The 26,949-nt window shown below is 42.4% G+C and overlaps 2 protein-coding genes across 3 annotated transcripts in view; one reads left to right on the top strand and one right to left on the bottom strand.

Moving 5' to 3' along the window:
* Positions 1-991, top strand: part of TMOD1 (tropomodulin 1) — a 34,748-nt gene extending 33,757 nt beyond the window's left edge. For both annotated transcript variants that reach the window (XM_081941690.1, XM_081941689.1), the window contains one exon: positions 71-991. Coding sequence is in view for 1 of the 2 variants with exons in the window: in XM_081941689.1 (XP_081797815.1) it covers positions 71-135 (65 nt within the window). In the remaining variant the exon portion in view is untranslated. The remainder of the gene's footprint in view (positions 1-70) is intronic.
* Positions 536-21,239, bottom strand: TSTD2 (thiosulfate sulfurtransferase like domain containing 2). The gene is made up of 10 exons (XM_081941688.1): positions 21,099-21,239; positions 18,067-18,272; positions 16,950-17,257; positions 15,359-15,467; positions 13,652-13,777; positions 12,320-12,425; positions 11,321-11,439; positions 8,255-8,413; positions 4,504-4,642; positions 536-2,582 (listed from the first exon to the last, which is right to left on the bottom strand). Exons 2-10 carry the CDS (start codon positions 18,253-18,255, stop codon positions 2,353-2,355), a joined length of 1,485 nt encoding a protein of 494 aa, XP_081797814.1. The 5' UTR covers positions 18,256-18,272; positions 21,099-21,239; the 3' UTR covers positions 536-2,352.
* Positions 21,240-26,949: the final 5,710 nt, after the last annotated feature.

Below are 26,949 nucleotides of genomic sequence, written 5' to 3' on the forward strand. Positions count from 1 at the left end.
TATTTATGGACTGCCCCATTTCTATACATAAGAAATGTACCCTGACCTCAACTGCGTTTTTTTTCCTCAGTGAGAAAAAGACGGCTTGCAGACCTGACTGGACCCATCTTTCCCAAGTGTCGAACTGGGGTGTAGTTTTGGTTGTGGAGATGCGTCCTTAAGCTTGCACTGGTTTATGAAGGCTTACGGAAGCAGAGCAACTGTGCGGTGATTTTATGCAGCTTGTTTTTCGTACGACACCCTTGCACATGAAAATTTTAAATTAGTTATTATAGGCAAAGGCCTTCATTATCGATTTGTAGAATATAACACCTTTATTTTTAAAGAGTGATCCAAAGTTTTAGCCTGTCAACCATAAGGTGCGATTTTGAATTCTAATGAAAGATATCATGGCTCGGGAACAGCTTTAAGTTATAGTTAGATCACAGCCTAGGTTTTGTATCGATTTATTTGAGTGTGCGTGTACATGCGTGTACGCGCGGGTGCTCTGATATGCATGAGTAGATAGGAACAATAAAAATATGCAATGCTGCTCTGTAAATGTAACACAAATGTTAAAAAAATACTTTATTTTCGTCTTGAAAGAATTAGAAAGATTCTGCTAATCGGACAGCATTTTTATCATCCCGATATACATAATCACTTTTAAAGACTTGAGAATTGCAATTAGCCAGCAACATCCAGAATCCTAAATTGCAACTGAGCATTAGAATCATCTATTATACTTAAAGTAGCTCACAGCCCTCCAGCACAAAAATATGTAAGGCCACTGTTTCCCTAAGCTAGGGTTTCCTCAACCATGGCAATTTTAAGATGCTGGCTGGGGAATTCTGGGAGTTGAAGTCCACCAGTCTGAAAGCTGCCAAGGTTGAGAAACACTGTCCTAAGCAATAGTTACAAGAAAGGCAGCTGCTGAATGGGATGTTGGTTATTTCTAATTTTCCTGAAGAACTGAAATTAAAATATAGATTAAATCTGATAAATCACACAAGGGTGTGCCAGGCCTCTTTATGTTTGCGAAGTGAATGTTTTATTTTTGTATTATGTTTCTGTTTCACTATCTCGTAGTGACAGTCTCCCTGATCTGACATGCTTTTGCAAAAAGCTGCATGGGATATAATGCTTGAAAGCTTTTATTTGAGGTTCTGGATTCATTCTAACCCCTTTGCTCTGCAAGAGCAGAGTAATTAGTACCTAGGCAAGATTTGCCAATCTCCCTACACTGTTGATGGGGATACCTCTCCTCACTGCACAAGTCTTCTGCACTTCGACGGAGAGTGACTTTCCTTACTTTCTGCAGGCAGTGGCTGAAAATTGAAGCCATACAAATATGATTTTGCCTCTCTCTTGCCAAAAGAGGGTACCATTTGCTTTTGTGTCTCCCACTTGACAGTGTCATATTCTGCCCTCCCCAAATGGAGATGAGAATTCCGCAGCTAAAGGGACATGGGTATTTCCATTGATGCTCATAGTATCATTAGAACCTGTAATGATTCAGAGCGGCGAGCATCCAAGAACAGGAATAGCTTTAATCTTTGGACTCATTGTTCATCTGAAGAAAGATTGGAGGATTTAAAACAGCAAAAAGGATGACATTATTATTAAATTATTATTATTATTATTATCTGTGCAATTTAAGGCGGTATACATAAAGCTTCCTTCTATTTACAGGCAGGAGATATTTTAGATATTCAACATGCCCTTTAAACTCTGAAATATCTCTTCCCTAAAACGAGGGCAAGTTTGACTTGTTTTACAGGAATTAAAGAGCAAAAAGAGCACCTGATTCTTCTGTCCCTAACACTCCTGAAAATGGATCAAAACGTTGAACCTCTCTTACTCTAATTATATAGTATTAGCAACCCTAATTCCTATGGCCCAAAGTGTAATCCTCAAGATGAAAAAGCTTGTCTAACTCTGCAATACAGCCCAACTCACAGTCAACAGATGATATCCCATTAGTTCTGTTGCTGCTAGTCGGCAGCATTCATAACTGCCACAGAATTCTATGCAACTTGTTAAAATTAATGGCGAATGCATTATAGCCTTCCCTGTTGAGTTGAGATCCATTTTTTCTATTTTTTTCATTGTTTGTAAATTGGGCCGTCCTAAAGCATCACGTTAGAATCTCAAGCTGCCTTGGTGGAAGACTCTAAATATGGTCGAATCTTTCTCCTCCGTTCAATTTCTTCTGAGAGGAATCCAATCACACACTGAAACTTTGACTGCAGCTAGAACTGAAGAGCTAGCTGCTCAACTGCCCCACATAAGTAAGTCCCTCGAATCCCATTAAAACACATCTCAGAACCGGCATCTCATGCAATCATGAAGGGAGTATAACTTCAGGGGTTGTCAAATGCATTCCACCGGTATCCGCTGCCGAGTCCCCGTACATTCACACTCCTCTTTGAAGGTTTGCCCTGAAGGTGCTGAAGCCAGTGCAAGACCTTTCTCCTGGCAGAGAGGACAACAGGCTGTAAGCCCTTTTTGTCGGCATTGCTGGCATGTCAGGACAAGTTGGCGGCAGATCTGGGTAGAGCAAAGACGATACTGGTCCCAGAGTGTCCCACAGTAACGGCAAGCTGGAGGGGAGGAAAGCAAGCTTAGATCTGTTAGGGAAGCAGTTATTTAGGGTTACCGCTGCCCTATTTTTCCGATAATCTTAGGCAGAGTATGATTGAATTCACACAGCTACCAATTGCTATCCATGGTTTATTCAGTAAGACACAATGGATTGGGATTTGTTGGGACAGCTAAGTCATAAAATGTGCTTTATGAGCACAGTGGTTGAGATCACTTTTAACTTTAACTTAACTTTATTCAATTTCTAGACCGCCCCTCTCTCAGAAGAGACTCGAGGCGGTGTACAGTCATATTAAAACAATAGAACAATAAATATACATAGTATAAATATAGAATAAATATATATAGGGCTGGAGGAGGTAACAATAGTTCACTGTACAAATTTAGTTTAAGTTAGATTAAAATTTAAAAATTTAAAATACATTAACCCTTAAAAACTATCTCAGATAAAATATCCGCCAGGAGGTAAAATGGAACTATAGATGGGCCAGGCCGGCTAATTGGAACAGGTGAGTCTTAAGTTTTTGTCGGAAGGAGCGGAAGTCAGTAGTAGTTCTAATATCGGGGGGGAGGTCATTCCAGAGGGTTGGGCCCATCACAGAGAAGGCTCTACTCCTAGGCGCCGCCCGTTGGCATTGCTTGGTAGACGGCACCCGGAGGAGTCCCTCCCTGTGAGAGCGAATTGGTCGCAGGGATGTATGCGGTAGGATGCGATCCCGCAGGTAACTAGGTCCTGTGCCATGGAGCGCTTTAAAGATGGTAATAAGCACCTTGAAACGCACCCGAAAAACCACAGGCAGCCAGTGCAGCTCGCGCAGGAGAGGTGTTATGTTGGAGTACCTAGTACTCCCCATGATAGCCCGCGCGGCCGCATTCTGAACCAGCTGTAGTCTTCGGGTGCATCTCAAGGGGAGCCCCATGTAGAGAGCATTGCAGTAGTCCAGATGAGACGTCACCAGCGCATGAGTGACTGTGCGTAAGGCATCCCGGTCCAATAGGGGGCGCAATTGGCGCACCAGGCGAACCTGGTGGAACGCCCCCCTTGCCACGGCTGCCACATGATCAAACAGCACATTTAGCTTAAACCAAACATTCTATATTATGTACTGCATTTAGGCCCCATAAGTATTCTGCAAGCTCATGCTAGTCATGAAAGGCTCCTCCTTTTACAGCAAGCCCTTAATTTAATGGACTATTCAGAAGGAGGGTACATCTATTAAATCCAAACATCTGTTAAATCTGAATATAGGCAATCTGTATCAGTATACATCATTTGTGTAGTTACATATTTTTTTTAAAATGGCAATAAAACCTGTTTAGCAAATTCACCTTAAATGTTATTCAAGAACAAGTAAAACTAATGTCCATTGTCTGAAGTCCATTAAACTCAGTATATTAAACTGAAGATTACTATATTCTTACAAACACAACCTTGTAAATGCAAATTAGTTAAAACAGTATGGCTTGTCTTCCATCTTCCAATGATGGAAGAAGGGCAGATACTTGAACTTGAATTTCTCTGGTCCAAACACAACATCTTAAAAACACTTGGGGGAAGAGCAGTGTGTGACTTATGAGGTACAGTATGTTCATTCTGGGTTTTAATTGTGACTGACCAAGCCATAGTTAGTTGACATGTATGCCAGGATAAAGGATATGGGCAGCGAGTCAGTCTCCCATTTTTAAAAAAGTCCTAAGTATAAAGGAAAAAACCCTTCATACGTCCAAATAATTCCCCCCCAACTAGACGAACTAGACTACAGCCTCTCATTAGACCCAGCCATCTTGCTCTTCATACAAAGGGCAGCTAATTGAAGGAGGCTGAGCAGGAGAGAGTCCTCCTATAGTATTTTGCAAACTACTGGCTTACAAGATGCATACAGCAAAGGCGCCACTCAGGCTGCAAAGAGCGTACTTTACCTGAAATGACGTCACTGTTTGAGGAAATGGCATAACGTTCATCAAAAACAAAAAGTTTTCCTTTGTAGAACCCATCAGGAAATTCTTCTAGGTACTTGTGGATGCCACCTTTGAGATGATACACTTCTGTGCATACACCCTGGTTGAAAGCAACACCAAACCCAATATAGTTTTAGAAATTCTCAATAGCCAACAAAAGGTTCTACAATCTACAACCAGTTACGTTATCAGAAGACGTGGAATTTCTGTATTTTGTTATGAAAGATTTCTTTTTTTAAAAAAAATATTTTTATTGAATATATTTCATCCTTTACACCACATTTCCACTTTTGCAAAGTTCCAGTATTGGTATCCCTCATATTTACATAGTGACTATTTCAATTTTCTTTCTTTCCAATTGTATACATTGTTATTCTATATATTATATAATTATCCATATAAATCCATACTACCCTTTTGCTTTAAATTATATCAATATTCACAAATATATACAACATCTTTCCACTTTAATATAGCTCTTGAATAATCTTTATGTAACGTTTTTACATTTATTTTCTAGCCAATCATACCATATTTTCCAGATTATATAATATTCCATTTCTTCTCTATCTTTTAGTTCCATGGTTAACCTGTCCATCTCTGCACAATCAAGCACCTTTTTTATTATCATTGCATCGGAGGGAGTGTTATCTTGTTTCCAGTTCTGAGCAAATGTAATTCTAGCCGTGGCTATTATATGGAGTATAATGTATTGGATTTTTTTGCATAGGTTTTCTCTTATGCCTAACAGAAATAGTTCTGATTTCAACTCATTTTTTTTTTGTCCTGTAATTTCCTCTAACCATTTCTTAATTTTGATCCAATATTTCCTGGCTTTTGGACAGGTCCCCCCCACATGTTAGAATCAGAGGTAGGTTGCTGCCAGTTCGGCCTGGATCAGTATCGACAGCAGGAAGTTCCACCCACCTGCCCAAACGCTTCTGCACATGTGCAGAAGTGTAGCACGGAGTGCACGCAGGGGCGCGCCCAAAACGGTAGTAGAAATATTGGCAACCCACCTCTGGGTAGAATATACCTTGTTTATAGTTACATCTCCAGGATTCCGCCAATCTATTCTGAAACATTCTCACCAATCTTGCTGGGGGTAAATGCCAACGATAAAACATTTTGTATAAATTTTCTTTATAGGCTGCCGACATTGTTAATTTATAATTTTTCTCCCATAATGTTTCCCAGAGTGCTAATTCAATATTATAACCAAAAAAATTTGCCCAGGTTATCATGGTCTCTTTGACTGTTTCTTCCTCCATTTTAAAACTCAGGAGATAGTTATGTTTTGGTTATCATTTTTTCCTCCGTCCCTTGTATTATTTTATCCAATTCTTCTTGTTCCTTGTAAAAGCCATCTTGTTCTCGGTCTTTTTTGTACCTTGTCCAAATTTGCAGGTATCACCACCAGTCTATTTCTATTCCTTGACATTTTAGCTCTCGGTTGGAATTTAATTCCCCCTGCTCACCTAGTAACTTTTTGTATCTTATTATCTTGTTTAAATCTAGTAGGTTGGGGTATATCATTGGCTCCATAGTTGATAGCCAGATTGGAATTTTAATATAATGGTTTTTCTTGATTTCCCGCCAGACATATAGCAGAGCATCTCTCACTTGATGTCTCTGAAAATATGAGTGTGATTTGTTTTTCCCTTCCCAAATAAATGCGTGCCAGCCTAATTGTAAGTCATATCCCTCTATTGTCTATAAAAAAAGATTTATTTCATGAGAACATATAACCCAAACAAGACATGAATTTTCTACGTTTTTCTTCTTTTTCAACAAAGACAGAGAAGTATTGGATTCTATATCAACTAACACCAGAAGCCAACCTGTTCAATATCCTGAAAACTAATCTTTAGAATCATGCTAGGCCATTCCCTATGAGCTCAGAGGCCTCAAACTGAAGGCCTGTGGGCCAAATGCAGCCCGCGGGGTGCTTAGATCTGGCCCACCCTGGAAACAGCGAAGGACCGGTCCATGGTACCTCGACCAGAAAAAACGGAGGAGTTCCATTTTCGCTGGCAGAGGCACCACAGGCCACTCCTTTGCTTTTCACTGGCAGAGGGTTAGCAAAACAAACAAAAGGATAAATGTTTCTACTTTTGTATTTGAGCATCCAAGAAGAGACAGGAAAGGAGAAAGGGGAAAAGGAAAGAAAAAGAAGAAGGAAAGATGGGAAGAGAGCAAGGAAAGAAAAAGAAGGAAAGGAGAATGAAGAGGGAAGGAAAAAGAATAAAAGGAAGGAAGGAAGGAATGAATACTATAATGAGGGAGAGTCTGAAGGAAATCCTACCTTAACACTTGTCCACCACAGGTGTCCCTGACATGACTGACGTTTAGCTGGCCACACCTACCCCGGCCACACGCACACCCCAGTCCCCGCCCCTGAGGTCAAACACAACCCTGATGTGGCCCTCAATGAAATTGAGTTTGACACCCCTGCTCTAGAGCAATGCTGCTCTAGATGTGTAGACTTCAATTTACAGAATTACCAAGGAAGCCAGTCTGACGCAATGATTTAGGCACCAGACTAGAAACTGGAACAGCGTGAACTATAGTCTCACCTTAGGTACAAAGGCGACCAGGTGATTTGGGGGCCAGTCCCTCTCTCACACAACTAGGAAGCAGGCAAATAACTAACCACCTCCAGCATTTTGCCAAGAAAACTGCAGGGACTTGCCCAGGCAGTCTCCAGGAGTCAAGATCGAAGGCTAAATAGGACAACACTGCTCTGTCAGTGTGGGTAATGTATATTTGTGACCTCACAGGAGTTAGCAATGTAGTTACATCTGAATTTGTTTTGAAGAACTTGTTTTTTCTGACCCAGGGAAGTGATAACAAAATACTAAGGCTGAACAAGGTGACAAAACTGCCAGAACAGGCTGGCTCTTAATTACAAAGATTTCTGAATCAAGCTCCTTCCCGCCCCTCCTATCTGAAGAGAAAGGGAAGACTGGGGTGCACAAGATCTCCCATTTCTATTCTTAAACATCCTCTCCCCAACCCCCAACACCCCTCCCAAAAACATAAAAAAGGGCCTGAAACATTCCAGCCCCATTACATCATTGGAAAGCCTGCCAACAAGTAGGAAGCTGAATTGCCCATCAAGAACTTGCGTCTTCTTGAGCAGAGAAATTCTTAGTCACTAAATTAGATAAGAACCCAATGAATGGGCTAGAATGTCTTCTAGGTCACCCAACTGTAACAAAGGTAAGCTCTGTATTATGTCAAAAAAGGTTGGGTGATGCTAAATGATAACATTCTGGAGTCTGATTTGGCTGTTTGCTCCTCCGTAGAATGGCCATATGCAGAATACATTTTGTAGCAAGGCCAAGATTTGCTCCATTTGTTTTTCCTGCACTGAACAAAGGTGTCTGTTTAATGCACAGTTGGGTTCACAAAATTATTAAAGGGTAACTTTGATCTTTATCTAAACTGCAGTGATTCATCCATTGCAGGTTGTGAAAGAGCAGGTATTCTCTTCCAGGCTCTTTTTGAACACTAATTAGTTTAAGTATTTCAGGCCATTTTGTGCAGGTTAATTTGTGGTTACCTAGAGTCTGACTTTGTTCAGCATTATGTAACTGCCAGAAGATTGGACCTATTAGATCTGCCAGGGAAACTATGAGTGCTTGGGCAAATCCTGCTGCGTTCCACATCTGTCCAGTTCCAGGTCAAGTCCTCTCCCGAGGTGACTCACCTTAGACCTGAGGTAGGCTGAGCCCCGCTCACAGCGGATTCCTCCCGTGCAGTACATCAGGATGCGCTTGCCCCTGAAAAGGTCCAAGTTCTCATCTATGTAGATAGGGAAATAGCTGAACTTCCTAATGTTGGGAGCCAGACAGCCTTGGAAATGCCCCTGCAATTTTTAAAAAAATAATACTTAACCTGTGATATTAAAAGATAAAATCAGCAACAAATGCAGATATTATGGTACCCGTTGTCTCACTGCTGGATTTCTTCAGAACATAGAAAAAATGAGTTGGAAGGATATTACAGGCCACCCAATCAGTCCATTCTCCTACCCAGTGCATCCCTGACAAGCAGCCATCTAGGCCAGTGATGGCGAACCTGTGGCACGCGGAGCCATTTGTCTTTCGGTTTGCTCGGAGAGTCGTTTTGAGCGCTCCGAAGGCATCAGGGAAGCCTCCGGACGGTCCCTGAAGCCTTCGGAACGCTTAAAACGACCCACCGAGCAAACCGGAAGTGACTTCCGGTTTGCTTGGAGGGTTGTTTTGAGCGCTCCGAAGGTTTCAGGGAAGCCTCCGGACGGTCCCTGAAGCCTTCGGAGCGCTCAAAACGACCCTCCGAGCAAACTGGACTTCCAGTTTGCTCGGAGGATTGTTTTGAGCGCTCCGAAGGCTTCAGGGACTGTCCGGAGGCTTCACTAATGCCTCCGGAGGGCGTCCGGGAGGGCAGGGGAGTCTGTTTTTGCCCTTCCCAGGCTCCTATAAAGCCTCTGGAGCCTGGGAAGGCGAAAAAAGCATGTAAAAATGGGAGGGGGAGCACCTGTAGTGCGCGCATGCGCACTGGGGCTGCGCATTGCATTATGGGTGCGGCACGCCTGCACATGACACCCCTGCGCTCCCACCACTTATGGCACGCAAGCCAAAAAAGGTTCGCCATCGCTGATCTAGGCCCTGGCTGAAAAACTCCACTTAGGAAAATGCCACTATTATTCTAGGCAGGGGGGTTCCATTGTTTACCAGCAAATTCTCATAAAAATATATCCAAACATTCAACCAACACATTCATTTTAAACCTGCTGGCTCTTTCTTGTCTCCAGTTTCAACACAGGTCCACTGGCTGTTCCTTTTAGACATTTGTAGGCCACAAGCACACAACGACTCATTTAGAACATTCACACTATATCATCTTGAGTACATAATTCAGAATTACAAGAGAGTACAGATGAGCTGGACTGAATGTAAAGTTCCAGCCCCGCCTGTAGGCCAAAGCCTGATATTTTGATAGTTCCAGTGCTAATGTCCCAAAGGTGCTTTTTTCAAGACGCAATTGGACTTTCTGGTTTTTCTTTGAAGATGTTTCACTTCTCATCCAAGAAGCTTCTTCAGCTCTGACTGGATGGGGAGGGATGGAAGGATTTATACTCCTTGCAGACAGCTGGTCATTTGCATTCTTTTAGGGAGTCGTTAAGGTCACCTGAAGGTTTATCTCTCTCATCAGGGTGACCTGAGTGGTGCTAATTTCCAGTGCTAATTGCTGACCACATTTATTATCTCACCATGCAGCTCAGGATGGCTTCTGCAGTATTCATGCCGAAGAAGTGACTGTAATACCTTTCAGCATTCTGATAGCTCTCCTCCAAGGCCAGAACTGCCCCAAATCTCTCCCAAAGTCTAACCCCTGAACCAGGCATAGTATTCAACTGATGTGTGCCATCCAGTTGGTAGTGACTACATAGGCCAGGAGTGTCAAACCCAATCGCATTGCGGGCTGTATTGTGACGTATTAGGATGTTTTTGCCTTTGCGGGTCTGGGTGGGTGTGGCCTATGCAGGCCGTATGCGGCCTGCGGCCTGCAAATTTGACAGGCCTGATGTAGGCAGATTTTCTCTAGGATGATCTGTCACCGTTCCAGTCTTCCAGCAGTGCATCTATTGCTGTTATAATCAAATCCATCCTCCTTGCTGATGTTCCTCCTCTTTCCTTCTACTTTCCCAACATTAGAGACTTCTCAATAGTATTCTAACTGTGGTTTAACTAATGCATTGTTCCATGCAGCACTCAGCTATCATGGTCTGCACGCAATGCTATAATTAATGCAGTTCAAGATTATGCTGGCCATTTTAATTGCTATATAACACCGAGGGTCTACTGGTATTCCCATATGCAGCTCGCATACACTGCTCCCCACCTGCTCTCCCCAATTTTGTATTAATTTTTAATTAATTAAGTTTTTTCCTACCACATGCACATCTCACCTTCATCACTACTGCTGCATGTGACTCAGCATTCAGACCTCTGAAGGGAATTTTGTTTTGCCCTGTAAAGAGTTAGCCAATCTTTTCAACATGGTGTCATCTACAAAGCTGCAACTATATCTTGTCTTCCATCTTCAAGGTTATGTAAAAACCCAACTTTTAAAAGACAAACTATACATCTCAAAGTTTAAACAAAAGGGAGGTGTTAGGTCTGTCATTTTCAGCTGCTTCGCTTTGTTGGCATCCTGCCATAAACCGATGGGGGATGGAAAGGAATTTGGGAGAACTTGGGCTGGAGAGAAGAAGACAAATGAACTTGGGGAGGGAGACAAGCTGACAGGGACGAGACATGTCAAATCAGAATAAAGCAGCCTCCAAAGATTCCTGGTCTGGAAATGGAATGTGAAATTACTTTAAGAAGTGCCCAGCTTCAAAACAGTTCCCCAAACATCAAACTGGGATGCTATTCGACACTGTTAAACTGTGGGGAGGGCCAGGGATAGGGGAAAATTGTAACCTTTTGCAAGGGAATACTCAGATCTAGCCTTATCTTCATTGCCACCGCTTAACTTTAGAAAAGAACCTATCACTTCAATCAAATGAAGTCGTGGGTTTGTCTTTCCTAAGAATCTAAGTTGAGGCAGGTCTGACAGGAGGAGGAACAGGGAACAGGCAATATACTACTGAATTTGGTGTTTAAAAGCCTCTTAATATGGACATGTATGTGCCATACAAACACCCAGTTCCTATTATGTATTCAAACAATCTCGTGTGTAAATCCAATGGAGGGAACCACAACACAACCAAATTAAGGCTACCTACTATTTTACTTTCATAGAAGTTCCTGCAGTCCAGCAAAATTGTATCCATCTGGGCATTATGACCCTGAGAAAGATATTTCTCTATTTCTGCATGAAACTCCTTTGGAGGCAAACGGATTCCTACAAAAGAATTCAAAGACATTAAGAAGCTAAGTCACTGCAGTGAGCCAAACTTGCATATTTAACACACACACCCCTCCTCAGCAAATCCTACTTTATCCCAGAAAGGTTTTTTTTTTCTAAATAATTGTATAGTAGACTTCAAACATGAGTTTAATCCCGCTCTGCAGCTGCTGTTTTTTTGTTCTTTTGAGATTACTGCCTACTGTTTGTTTCTTGTAAAGCACAATTGGCTTAGTTACAAAAGGGATCAGTTTGGATTTCCAGCAAAAATGTTCTGAGTTCCCCAGGTCAGCTCTTTGGCTGGGAGGAAAGAGGATGGAAAATAAACGGGGAAGGAAGAAGAAACAGACAATATAGTGGCCATACCTACTTTATACTTTTATTCCATTTTTCACAGCACATTTGTTTTCCCAAGAAATTACAGGTCGTCCTCGACTTAACCACCACAACTGAGTCCAAAATTTCTGATGCTAAGAGACACAGTTGTTAAGTGAGTTTTGTCCACATTTTACAACCTCTCTTTCCACAATTGTTAGGTGAATCGTTGCAGTTAAGTTACTAACACGTTTGTAAAGTGAATCTGGCTTCCCCATTGACTTTGCTTGTCAGAGGGTCACAAAAAGTGATCACATGGTCACAAGGATACTGCTACTGTCACAGATATGAGTCAGTTGCCAAGGGTCTGAATTTTAATCATGTGACCGTGGGGACGCTACAACGATCGTCACTGTGAAAAGTGGTTAAGTCACTTTTTCCCGTTGATCTTCAAACGGTCTCTAAATGAACTGTTGCAAGCCGAGGACTACCTGTACTCTGGGAGAATTCAACCCTCAACGTAAAAATAAAAAACCCTGATCACCTATGACCAGTCCCATACCAGTTTCTTTGTAAGAGACTTTTTCTGGGTGAATCCCCATAGGCACTATTTCTTCAAACACACCAATTCGAAGATCTGGGAAACAGTGGCCTCCTCCTGTACTGGTCTAAGGAATCAAGGGAAGGAAACCAAGAAGTAGTTGCAAGAAACGTTAGTTGCCATGTTGGCTTAAGACAGATAATAATTTCCCCTGGCCCATCATCCCCTCCCCTCTCATCTGCCCCAATCCCCTGAAAATCAAAGGTGAGAAAAACAGTGGTTATGAATTCCACCTCCCGCTTAATTTAGTCAACAAGATTTAGAAGCAACCCTCTTGAATAAAGTTTTACAAGGTTTGGTTTTCTAAATAATTTACTCGTCCTGTTTGAGAGTGAAGACACTCAAAGTGAAGACATTTAAAAGTGCTTTCCTAAAGAGCACAATTGCCTTGGAGACCTAGCACAATCCACTAAGGTGTCAAGTAACTTTCCTGCCTCAATAAGCTAAATTTGCATTCATTCCAAATGAAATTATCTAAGCACAGTTTGGCTGGCTCCTCCTTTTTGCCAGGGTAGGGTGTGGAGTGGCTGAAAACAGCAGGAGCACATAGGAGTGATCCAACAGAACACCTACAAGCAAAACTAAACTTTAGGTCCTTATTTCTTACTCAGCCCTTATCCATGCAGGAGAAGATGGGAGATACTCTCTGTTGCTTTCTTGAAGATGAAGAATAGTTCTCTACCCAGGAAAAGGAAGAGGGAGATCATTGGCCTCCTCCATTTCATCACGCAAGATGAAATAAATCATACATGGAGCCAAAGGCCTTTCTCCATTGCTCCATATATATGCCTCAATGGTAAGAACAAATGTGGTCAGACAGCAGTAGTTCCCTTCCCCAAAACTCCACCTGCTGGCATCAGCTTCTTAGCATATACACTATAGAAATATATCCAGCCCTTGGACTAGATATAGTTCTCAACTCATAATGTATATAAACAATACAACTATATAATCTAGATAAACATACATGAGAGCTGTATGCAATGCAATTTCATTTTAATGTATGCCAATTAGTATACATTCAAAGTTACAATATTCTATTCTATTGTCACCCAAGGAGCACTTTTTCTGAGTTGCTAACCTCATACAATCAGTGGGGTAAAGGACCCAGATGTGGACCTAAAATTATTGAAGAAAGCAGAAGGGATTTCTTTTGACATCGCTACAGGACCTGGGAGAACTGTACCTTCATACAGCAGAAAAAAATTCACAACGCAAAAGTTTTGGGAAAGGAAAAAAAAAAGGTCCTTGTTTGGGTCACAAGGCAGTCAGATTGCTTTGGCGATCTCTCACCTTGAAATCTTCCTTTGTCAAAATGCCTTGGAAGAGGGGGTGAGATAGCATTGCATCCACATACAGGTTAGTAGATGTCCTGCTCCCACCTACAGTTCCATTTATTCCTTCTGAAGCAATTCGCACCTAGAAGCCAAGCAGGAAGAGTCATTACAAAATATGCAACCAAGAGCCACGGTGGCACAGTGGTTAGAATGCAGTACTGCAAGTTACTTCTGTCGACTGCCAGCTGCCTGCAATTTGGTAGTTCAAAACCCACCAGGTTAAAGGTTCCATTCAGCCTTCCATCCTTCCAAGGTGGGTAAAATGAGGACCCAGATTGTTGGGGGCTAATGCTGACTCTGTAAACTGCTTAGAGAGGGCTGTAAAGCACTGAAGTGTGTATAAGTCTTATAAGTGTATAGAAGTCTTATTGCTATTGCTATCTACAGGTTGTTCTTGACTTACAACTGTTCATTTAGTTACAACAGCACTGAAAATAGCACTTACAATCGTTTTTCATACTTATAACCACTTTTCACAGTGATGATCTTCGCAGCATCCCCATGGTTACATGATCAAAATTTAAATGTTTGGCAACTGATTCATATTTATGACGGTTGCAGTCTCCTGGGGTGGGTCTTGTGATCCCCTTTTGTGACCTTCTGACAAATAAAAGTCAATGGGAAAAGCCAGCTTCACTTAACAACCGTGATACCAACTTTACAACTGTAACGATTCACTTAACAACTGTTGCAAGAAAAGTTGTAAAACTCACTTAACAAATGTTTCACTTAGAAACATAAACGCTGGGCTCCATTGTGGTTGTAACTCAAGAACTACTTCAGAAGGGATCCTAAAAGAATTCCCTACGACTTACCTTCAAGAAAGTATGCACATTTCAATTATGCATAACCCACAATTTGTTCCTGTTCAACTGCATCTAAATTTAATCCAAACCAAAGGTGACATCAAAAAAGGGAGGGGCTTAACATATTCTTAAGAATTATTTTGGGATTGTCTAATGAAACCTGCTCTGTATCTGTGTGGGAGATGCTGGCTGCTATTTGCTTCAGAGCCTGATTGCAGGAAACTCTTTAAAAAAACAAACAAAAAGAACTCCCTTCCCATCCACTATGATACGCTTGTTTTGAGGCAACAAAATAATACCCATGAGTCAGTCAGGGCATGGCTTAAAGGTGCCCAGCAAACATCTCTGAATGTTCACTCTGAAAAAGGAAACAATATTTTTAAAGTTGCAAAAAATCCAGCAAAACAGCTGCTGAAATCCTGCAAGATCTTGCAGGAGATGCCTTGGCATTTTGATTATTTATTTATTTGTTTAGACCAGTGGTTCCCAACATGGGGCCGAGGCCCTACAGAGGGGCAATTAGAACCTTGTTTAAACCAAGTTGATGGCCTTTTAGGTTTCCCCCGCGTGAGTAGAATTCACTTTTTGAGTAAAGTAAGAATTATACGTCGGGGGGGGGGGGGGAGGGTGTTTTCAGGATTTTAAAGATGCTTAGGTGGGGCATGGCCAAAAAAAGGTTGGGAACAACTGGTTTAGGCAAATACAAGGCCAGAAAAGACTGTGAATCTGTTTCTTGCATAACGTCTGGATGCGAACAAGAGATGAATCAGCATGTCCGAAATTGCTGTCAAAATCTCAGTTAAAATTCAAATGATAGAAGAGTTATTTCAAAGAGGAGAAAGTGTTGAATCATTTACCTTGCCAGTTAGTTGCAGATGCTGACATAAAGCCTTCTGCCACACACAAAGTCCCACAGGATCTGCCACCTCGCAGTAGCAATAATATAGCAAAACCTCCCCAACTTCACTGAAAAGAGAGGAAGGAAGAGTTAGTGTCAAAAGTCTAGATTGGCATGACTGAATGTACAAGCCCTTTAACAGCTTGGTGCTAGACTACTTGCCTTGTGACTACTTTTGATTTTGTGTCTTGCCCTCTTGATTGATGCAATGAAAAAAGCCATGTCATAAGCATTGCATTTTTATTTTTATTTTTTTGCTTGGGTAGCATTTCATTTTGCAAAACCGTATTTGCATGCACGAACGCGTATATACACACACTTCCCTTTGAAAAATTTTGCCTGTTCTTCTCATACCTGCTTGCAGACTTTTGCAGCGGGTCACAAACATTGATTACAAGGATTATGATTAACACAGAACTTGGGAGGAAAAAAATAGAATACAGGTAGTCCTCAACTTATAACCGTTTGTTTAGTGACTGTTCGAAGTTACAATGGCACTGAAAAAAGTGACTTGTGACCGCTGTTGGAACATCACATAACCAAAATTCAGGCCCTTGGCAATTGGTTCATATGTATGGCGCTTGCAGTGTCCTGGGGTTATGTGATCACCTTTTGTGACCTTCTGACAAGCAAAGTCAATGGAGAAGCCAGATTCATTTAACCACCGTGTTACTGACTTAACAACTGCAGTGATTCACTTAACATCTTTGGTAAGAATGGTCATAAGATGAGGCAAAATTCACTTAACATCTTTCTCACTTAGCAACAGAAATTTTGGGCTCAACTGTGATCCTACGTCAAGGACTACCATAGTCACTCGTATATAGACAAAGTATTAGTGAGAATGATGGATTGAGTTGTTGTCATCTCCCAAGTTTTTAAAAAGAGAAGAAAATTGTGCAGTTCACCCTTCAGGTCAAACCATCTTGTTGGTCCTCACTTTCCCAGAGCCATTACCTTGTAATGGGTGGTAACCTGAGTACACCAGGGAGACCTTAAGAAGAACCTATTCCTGCCCTGCTTCCATTCTCCCATCTCCATTTCTCCTTCCTTAAATGAGGGAGCTAAAGTTCATAAAACACATATCAGGCTGTAGATATCCAATTCTTAATTACCTACCAAATGTTAAATGTTAAGTTTTGTAACCACTTATTCAACTCAATTCAAAAAAACATCTCTAATCCTTTATAATCATCCATTACATTTTAAGTAAAAAAAAATAGTTTCTTTAAGGAACATGAAGGTGTATAAATGAGACATGTTAAAAACCTAGCCATGACAACTAAACTAACTGGAGGGCAAGGGCATTTGAATAGGAGATCAACCAAAGTCCTTTGGTGGCAGTGATAATTTCCAAGAACATGGAACTGCTCTTCAATCATGGACAGAAGGTCTCAAATCTCTCAGTGATCAGAGGTTTTCTAGACGACAGATGAGTGATAATCACCAGCAAAGCGGAAGATCATCAATCATTAGGAAGTGGGGTGAGTGAAGACAGAAGAAAGTGAACAGATTCAGATTGGCTCAAGGTAAAGATAATTATTTCTTACCTTTTCATTTCATTAGTATCAATGTGGCATATATCCGGGAGCTTGTAGTTCACTTCTTGGTTTCTGCCTGGAATCTTGTTGGGCCTGGACATTTCATCCACAGAAGTAGGGTTAATTCCGATGCCGGCCATCTGCTTTAAGATCACCGATGCTTGTTGCCCAACATCGCCTGAATGTTGAGAAGCCACATGTCTGTGAATGCCAGTCAGATCTTTGAAAGTCTGTTGGCAGCATCTCCAGGAAACTTCCCTTTGGCAAGCAGGCAGGTCCACTTCCAGTTCCTTGGCTTCCACAAAGAGAGCAAATGCCTGCAAACAACAGCAAAGGAGGCAAAGAGAAATTTAAGAGCAGTGCCTGTATCACCTACAGCAGGGGTGTCAAACTTAATTTCATTGAGGGCTGCATCAGGGTTGTGTTTAACCTTGGGGGGGGGGGCAAGGGGGCATGGCCAGCTCGACATCACTCGTGTCGGGGCACCTGTGATGGCCCGAACCCTCTGCCAGTGAAAACGGGCTCTCGAGCTCCATTTTTGCCTGCGACGGCCTCTTGCAACCCTCTGCCAGCGAAAACAGAGCTGTTTTTGCTGGCAGAGGGTTGCAGGAGGCCATCGCAGCCAAAAACGGAGCTCGAGAGCCCGTTTTCACTGGCAGAGGCACTGTTGGCCAGTCTTTTGCTGTTTCCAGGGCAGCCCTGTGGGCCAGAGCTAAGCATCACCACCCCCGGGCCTGATCTGGACCCCAGGCCTTGAGTTTGACACCCATGGTCTACAGTGAGGCCTGACACTCAAAACCTACAGGGCAGACAGCAGAATGCTGACTAAGCAAATATAGATTGCAAGCCTTTGGGTTGCAGTGCTTCACAAATGCATATAATTTTGATGCTGTCTAATTAATTAGTGTTAGATCCACATATGACATCACTAGCAAAACCAGATAAACACATTTGGTTGGAAAAACGGTGAAGAACCCAATTTGCAATGGACTAAGAGATTTCATTCTGTGCAGGCAAGAATGACCATTTATGATTGGCGTACAACTGGGATGAAGAAACTCAGCCACACAACCATTTTTTTCACAGGTAACAGACACTGAGGAACAGTCAGCAACAAGCCAAGTACCTTCTTCTTTGCAGAGGCATATTTCTTTTTGGCACTGCAGTTTACTTTGGTCTTGAGATGGCTTCTGGGTGAGAAAGGAAGGTGCTCTTTCAACTCCAGATCTGCAGAGGTTAAGATGCAAACTCCCACTGCATCGTCTCCATCAGACAATGGCAAAGAGATCATTTCTATGTCACAGCAGCCAGGCATACGTTTTTCTCAGTGCCCTAAGGAAGAGCGTTCCAAAATAGGGGTTTGTTATGCAAGGAAAACAAAACAAAACAAAAAAGAGGAACAGACCTACATGAGCATTTCCACACCAGATCTTAACCCTGGAACTGGGATCAGCTTCAGAGCTGCCTGATTACAAATCAGCAGAATCTACCTACAGGTAGTCCTTGCAACAACAAATTGACTTGCAACAATTCGTTTAGTGGCCGTTCAGGGTTACAAAGGCACTGAAAAAAGTGGTTTATGCACGTTTTTCACACTTACCAATCATTGCAGCATCCCCTAGTCACATGATCAGAATCAGACTAGAGTTGGAGGTCTTCTAGTCCATCCCCCCTGCTCAAGCAGGAGATTCTATACCATTTCAGAAAAGTGGCTGTCCAGTCTCTTCTTTAAAACCTCCATTGAGGAAACACCCACAATGACCGAAGGAAAGCTGTTCCACTTTTCCTGTTAGGAAGTTTCTCCTTAATTCCAGGTTGCTTCTCTCCTTGATTAGTTTCCATCCATTGTTTCTTGTCCTGCCCTCTGGTGTTTTGGAAAATAAATTGACCCCCTCTCCTTTGTGGCATCCTTCCTGGATCGGGATGCTCTGTGCACAGTCACTCATGCCCTCGTCCTTTCTCGCCTGGACTACTGCAATGCTCTCTACATGGGGCTGCCCTTGAAGAGCACCCGGAGGCTCCAGCTGGTCCAGAATGCGGCCGCGCGGGTTGTCATGGGGGTACCTAGGTGCTCCCATGTCACACCCCTTTTAGGCGGCCTGCACTGGTTACCGGTTGTCTTCCGGGTGCGATTCAAGGTACTAATTATGACCTTTAAAGCGCTCCATGGCTTAGGCCCAGGGTACCTGCGAGACCACCTACTGCCACCAATAGCCTCCCACCGTCCAGTACGATCCCACAGAGTTGGCCTCCTCAGGCTGCCGTCGGCTAGACAGTGTCGGCTGGTGACCCCCAGGGGGTAAGCCTTCTCTGTGGGAGCGCCTTCCCTCTGGAATGAGCTGCCCCAGAGCTTCGCATAATCCCTGACCTCCGGTCCTTCCAACGCGCCCTAAAAAGTTGGCTTTTCCAGCAAGCCGGCCTGGCCTGTTAATTTTATTTAATTTTTAAAATGTGAGTGTTATATAAATTGGGTTTGTTTTTTGGACTGTTTCTAATTTCCTTTTAACTTTTGTACTATGTGTTTTTTAATGCTGTACGCCGCCCTGAGTCCTTGGGAGAAGGGCGGCATATAAATCTAATAAATCCAAATCCAAACCTCTCAACAACTGGGATACTGCTATCATGTCCCCACTAGTGTTTTTCTCCAGTCCTTCTTTTCTTGTGTGTGCATGCTCCCAACCAGCGAACCAGTTGTTAAGGTAAGTGCAGCCCACCTGCCCACCACTGCCACGTTGCTGCTGTTTTCTGGACCAAATGTAGCTTCTAACTATTCTTCAAGGGAGCCCCATGTAGAGTTCATTGAAATGGTTCAATTGGGAGATGGGTGCAGCTGGCGCATATGATGTACAACGGGAACAAATGATTGTAAGTCAAGGACTATGTACAAACTATCAAATTCTATTTTACGCTACCATGTGATATAGGCCCAGCCTACGAGGGGGTGAAAGTGAATGGCAATTCTGAATGTTAAAGCAGAGTTTATCTCATTGCATTTGCGCATACTAGGGAACGCACTTCGGAGTAGCTGTATGTAAACCAGAGCAATTTCTTTTTACACTTGTATTTTTCCTCTCCTTTGAGATCTTCCTGAACCTATGAAATATCTGGCAAAGCCATCTTTGGCCTTTAGTTCCTTCGTTCGCCACCTATGGTCTGACAACAAAATACCATCCAATAAGTTCATTTCTAGAATTCAAATTACAGTGTAAGCAGCTAAGGATGAAAGTACTAAGAATCATGAAGTCCCAATTCAAATTTTAATTTGAAAGATTCAACCGAACTCTTCTGTGACACAGAAATAAAAACTGTATGGCCATAATACCTTCCTTTTTAGGGCTATTTTAGGAGTATGTTCATTAATGCCTTGAATTTATTTATTAGACTGGCAAAGCCCCTCCCCCATCTCACATATATGAAGAATTCCTATCACATGATCATCACCACACTGTATTGCCAACACTGTGTAGGAGGACTGTATTACGGTGGTTTATGGCAGCAAAAATAAGTTAGGAGGCTAGAAAACCCTTTTCAGACTACTGCACCCAGTTTCATTTTTTTTTTAAAAAAAACCAAGTTTTTGTGATCTGTGGCTTTCTACATGAGATGCAACTTTTGGAAAGGGTCTATTAGCTTCCGATTCCGTGTTTCTCAATCTCGGCAAGTTAAAACGTGTGAATGTCCCCTCCTAGAAGCCCCCAGGCAGCATTCTGGGAATTGAAGTCCACACCTCTTTAAAGTCGCCAGGATTGAAAAGCACCGTGTTACCTGGGCTAAGAGATCCGTTTTAGGGCGACACGTGTGCACGACTTTTGCCAGTCGACTGGTCAAGAAAGTTAACCGCGAGGGCGCATATTCCGAATTAGATTCGTAGCTAATGGATCCTTGATTTAGAGGGGAAGAAGGAAAGAAGCAAAAGGAAGGCGCGGGGTACGAGTTTTGGACTTTCTCCCAACTGCAAACGATTGACTTGTGTGTCCCGTTCAATTCAATGGGAGCCATTAAGAACCAAACGAGGGCAATCGCCTTCTGGGCTGTGCTTCTTCGTGTACTCTAGGGTTTCCTTGGCATGCAACCCCGCTAGATTCCTGCCTCCGTTCCTTCTTCTTCCCGCTCTCCTCCAGTTGCGCCCCCCCCCCCCGCTTTTATTTATTTTTTTACCTCGAGACGCGAGATCGGTGCGCGGACCCTCCCTGTCCCGTTCAGTCGCTCCTTTCTCGCTTCCTTGGCCGGCTGCTGAATTGGCTGACTCTCTCTTCGAAGCGGGAGCATGGCTGGGGGCTGGCTCCCTTAAGCCTTTACTCCGCCTCCTCCTGGAAAGACTTCGCTTGAGGGACTGCCTGCAATTCTCAGCCTTTTTAGACAGGGCTGAAAGGAAGCATATGAAATAGTTTGTAGTACTGGGAATGAAAGCCAGTAAGAATGACAGTCCGGCACTTTATCAACCTGGCTAGCTTGACAAGACCACAGAGGAAGTTACATTTTGCAGCCCGTTGAAACTTACTTATTTTCTTTCTTTCTTTCTTTCTTTCTTTCTTTCTTTCTTTCTTTCTTTCTTTCTTTCTTTCTTTCTTTCTTTCTTTCTTTCTTTCTTTCTTTCTTTCTTTCTTTCCTTCCTCCCTCCCTCCCTCCCTCCCTCTCCCTCCCTCCTTCCCTCTCCCTCCCTCCTTCCCTCCCTCCCTCCTTCCCTCCCTCTCTTTTTCCTTTCCTTCTTTTCTTAACCACCCATCTCCCTTTAGCTAGAGTACGGTGGTGCTTTCCCAATGTTAATAGGTGATGTTTTCTTTTTTGTTTTCAATTAGAACTAGAATTATGTTGCCTTCTTTTTACACCCAAAGGATTTTTATCAAGGATTTCTAAGAACTTTTTAAAAAAGCCCACCCATAGAAGACTCCTCTTTGTGTGTCTACCTGTGTGTCTGCCTGAGTAACTATTCTGGAGTAGTGCTCGGGACCGTTCCAAAGAAATATTTCGTACAGCCAGCACCTTTGAGTGGGTAATCTTCCCCTTTGAGCACAGCTAGTATTGAGATTTTAGAGAACTAAAATATGGAAGCATTTTAATTTTTAAAGTTTTGTAGTGATTAGGAGGCATGAAATACAAATCATGCTTATTCTTGGATTAGGAGGCCGTGCTCATACTCACTCAGTCACTTCTTGATGGAACAGCTTGCCTTCAAAAGTTGTGGGAACTTCATCTCTGGAAGCTTTCAAGAAGAGACTGGACTGCCATGTGTCAGAAATGATGTAGGGTCTCCTGCTTGGGTGGGGGTTGGACTAGATGACCTACAAGGGCCATTCCAACTCTGCTGTTCTGTTCTGTTGTGAACTAATGCAACAAATTCTACTCTGCCCTTGAAGATTATCTGGAAGCTTCAGTTCATTCAGAGTGCAGCAGTGCAAGTATAGTACATGTTGGTTTGTCTGTGTAACACCACTGTGTACTTGTTTCTAGTAGGCTTCCAGGTGCAATTCAAGGTACCAGTTCTCACCTTTAGGACTCTACAGGGACAAGATCCCTTGCGGGATCATTTTCTACCAAGTACATCTGTACCTCCCACATGCTCCCATAGGGAGGGGGGGGGCATGCTTCAGGTCCTGTCTTTTACATTTTCTCATCTTATAGGGACTAGGAAGGGGCTTTTTCTGTGACTGCCCTCAATTTCTGGAATGGTGTTAAAATAAAAATAGAATAACAGAGTTGGAAGGGACCCTGGAGGTCTTCTAGTCCAACCCCCTGCCTAGGCAGGAAGCCCTACACCGTTCAAGCATGCACCCCTTTAGCCAGTAGCTTAATGGGAGCCAGTGCTGCTCATGCAGTAATGATTTTACACAGATGTAAAGTGTGCCGACTACCAGTGGTGGCCCAGTGCCTGGTTGGACCGATTTGGGCGAACTGGTAATTGTGATCACTGGCTGGGCCTGCCCACCCACCCCTGCACTATCCATTTATTACTAACTTTCCGGCTCGTCCCCCCCGCCCACGCTGCCCAGCTGAGTTCCACGCCACACCTGCTGTACTCACTGGAGCTGCCTGAGTTAATTAACTGCAAGTTTGAACCTCGGTTTCAGCCCCAAAGAGGCACACATGCGTGCACGCTCACACCCAGCAAACTGGTTGTTAAGGTAAGTGCATCCCACCTCTGTACACTACTGCCATGCTGCTGCTATTTTCTAGACCAAATGTAGCTTCTAATTATTCTTCATGGGAGTCCCATGTAGAGTTCATTGAAATGCTTCAATTGGGAGATGACTAAGGCATGAGTGACTGAACAGTACCCCCTATCTAGGAAAGGGTGCAAGCTGGAGCATATGATGTACAAAGGCCCTCGTGCCTTTGAACAGACCCAAGAGTCCCAGAGAATTCCAGATTGCACACCAACTGTGACTAGGGAAGTGTCACCCCAGCCAGAATTAAAGATCTCAAATCACCAGATACAGGTAGTTTAAAACCAACAGCACTCAGACGTGTTATAAGCCAGATTTTCCTGTTCGGGTTCAGACAGTGTCCAGGCCCTGGAAAAGCATTTCTATAGCATCATCTGGTTGGCCTAGGGCCGAGGTATCCTATATAGCTGAATATCACCAACATACTAATAGTATGTATATATTTTTAACAAGACTACTGTTCCCTCAGAACAAAGAAATCCAGAATAATTTGAGTATATTTTCAGGAAAACTCCATGAACATGTCCATGTAGTGATGTAGTCCAAGGAGTTGAGCTGAATGTGTAGGAGTCATCCACTCTTGTTTAATCTAGTTTGCTGTGGTCTAAGGTGTTTCTGTGACATTAGGAAGCCAAATGTCATTGGGATAGCATATTAATATGCACAGAGAAAATATAAGACACAAACCTTGTGGCTGGTAATAAGTCTGCCACAGAGCTACAGATGCAGATAAGATTGGAACTATGCAGGATTATGCTTCTTTTAATATCCTTCATAGTGCATTTGTATAAATACGTGAGCCTTAGCACTCCTCCAGCAATGAGAATTAAATAATTGATGAAAGACCTCTAGAATAAGATACCTAAGGTAAGTCATATTTACTTGTGCATTTATTAATCACATTTCTATACAGCCGGTGTCATCTAAGTGACAAAGATACAGTCAGAGACACCAGAAAAACATTTCTCAGGCTACCATGAAAGAAAATTATTCAAAACGCACATTTGCTTAAAGAAACAAAATTGGGAAAGAAATAAAATGGTATTATGTCAGGATATCAGCTAAGCTACTTCATCAGAAAGAATGTTCAAACCTCACATTGAGCAACTGACTAAACAAGGAATAAGATAAATGGAGGGGAGGGTGACTTCAATGTATTTGGGCCTCAAGGAAAGAAAATAATTTCTACTCTTCAAGAAATGAACAGAACTTTGTATGATCTGCAAAACTACCTGCACTGTAACACAAAAAAATTACATTTTGAACTCTTAAAAGATATACTGTAGCTGTAGTAAGGAGATAGAAGAGGTAGTAGAAACAATGATGAATCCTGTAAATTCCCTAAATATAAATGGGGAGAGGGAGGAGAAACAGAAAGAACTCAGTGGTTAAGAGACAAATAAAATGTTCAGAAAGCTTTAATTTCTCAGTCCTAGGAAGAAGGCAATGGCAAAGCACTTCTAAATAACCTTGGCAAGGAAAGTGCTGGAACTTGCTTAGGGTGTCTCTGAGAGAATTGGACAAGATTGAACAGAGGAGGGGGGAAATTGCACAGAGCTTGTAACCATGACAAGTTTAATGTATAAATTCCATTCTCAGAAAACTCAAATGGCAGGTGAAAGAAACTGTAGCATACAAATGGAGGAGGAATAAGTTAAAGTGGCAGCATTCTTTGGGTTGGCATGTAATAATCCCCAAATTTGTATCAAATTACTCTTCAAACAAGCATAATCAGGATTGCAACCATAAAAGTTCTTCATTTTGACCTATTAATGCTAAACTGTTTCTCAAATAAGCTATAATAGCATGTGTTTACACAACAAACTTAAAGCATAGATTGCATGGTATGAAGCAGATATCCCATTCCACTGACACAGTTAAGAGAGAAACCGTATTCAAAACACGTAAGATTTTTAAAAAAGTATTTTTATTTTATTCAGAAAGCTAACATATATATATATCTCAATCATGCCCGCAACTGTCTCTGTTTTTAACTACAAAGAAGATATTTAAGACTTATATTCTGCCCTTTCTTGAAATCAGATTTTCACTGTAGGAATATGTATTGAGGTCATAAAGATCATGAGAAGATTATGGAAAAATGAATGAAACAACTGTTGGAAGAAATATCCATCTGGTTCAGTTCCAAGTGGGGAGAAAGACACTGGAAACATGGTGGCTGATTGGAAAGATGGTTTATTGATGGACAGGACTACATGGTGTTGGAAGAAATGTCCTTCTGGGTTCGGCTCCAAGTGGGGAAAAAGACACTGGAGACATGGAGGCTGCTTGGAAAGATGGTTTTAATGGTGGACAGGACCGCATGGCTTGAGCCCTGAACAGAAAAGGTGATCACATGCTTCAATGTTGGTGGAGAAGAAGAGAAGGGAAGAGAAGAGCGTGAAGAAGGGCTTGCAGGGCTTTTTATAATCTGTTCTACCCCACCTATCTGTTTCCTGTTCCTGTGTAAGAAATGTATTCTGATTGGTTGCCAGACTCCCATGGGCCTGGGCAAGGGCAACCCTCTAGGCTGAGTTTTGAATCCAGGTTTGGTTGAGTTCTCAGATGCCATGTGGTCAGTTGAGTAAAAGGCAATATTATCCTGCCTTAATCCCATCACTCGAGCTGAAGAGGAGAACTCTTTATTATGTAAAGTGGACTACCTTGGCCTTCTTAATGGCCCATTGACAAAGTGGGGATGGGCCGGATGCTGCAGGAATTTACTTTGTGTTTAAAATGTGTTTCTCCCTTTTTTCACATCCAGGGAAATGTAATATTCTGCCTTTTCAATATTTCCTAGGATATTTCATTTTTCTGGGAGAGGGCTGGGTGATAACTTCCAACAATGGGTTTGAAGTCCTAGGCAGCTGAACACATGGAATGGAGAGTGAGAGGTATATATACCCTCTCTTGGGCTTTGAACATGAGCTTTCTGTTCCTGTGCAAGAATATGTATTCTATAGGCTGTAGTCAGACTCCCATGTGGAGTCATGTTTGTCTGAATCAAGTTTGGTTGAACCTTGGGCTGATGTAATGTCCCCAAGTGATTTCGCAATGCAGTAAACCCTGCTGCTAGATAATCCTATAATGTCCTGGAGAGTCTTGTCTTAATCCCATCACCCTGGAGCTGAAGGCCTAATTGTCTTGTAGATAGGCTGGCCCAGTCCTGCAGGGGCTATTAACAATGGGGGGTGGGGGGCTGCTTTTCAAAAGCATGTTTCTTCTTTAGGGAAATATAATATTGCTTTTTTAATATTTCTCAAAATATTTCATTCTTCTAGGAGGGGTGGGTGCTAACTTTCTACACAATCTTACAGAATTTAATTACCGCCCCATAAGAAGAAATAATCAGAGCTGTATATTGAAGATTGACTGAATTTATTTCAGTTTGTATAGTTATCTCCACATCCTCTCTTTAAAGCACTAAAACATCAGAGACCTACATTATCAGGGGAGTTTTGTTTCTTTTCCCCTAAAAAAGCACAACAGCAAACATTCACTGCATATTACGGAAGTGTGTGTGTGTGTGTGTGTGTGGTTTTTTGTTTCCCCCAAAGGTGCTTTTTCAAGAGGCAACTGGACTTTCTTGATTTTCCTTGAAGACGTTCTCATCCAAGGTGAGAAGCGAAATGTCTTCAAAGCTAAACAAAGAAAGTCCAGTTGCCCCTTGAAAAAGCACCTTTGGGACAACCATGACTTGAATGACAGACAAATGTCCATAGACATTTGTGTGTTTGCGTTTCTCAGGAAGTCTCTCAAGTGGTAGACCGTCCCTTAGCCTTGACCTGACCCGGAACAGTTTCTTTCGTATTTCGTCTCACTCTAGAACTCCTCGCTGGTTCCTC

This window comes from Natrix helvetica, assembly GCF_964273705.1.
Source record: "Natrix helvetica genome assembly, chromosome: 2".
NCBI classification, from domain to species: Eukaryota; Metazoa; Chordata; class Lepidosauria; order Squamata; family Natricidae; genus Natrix; species Natrix helvetica.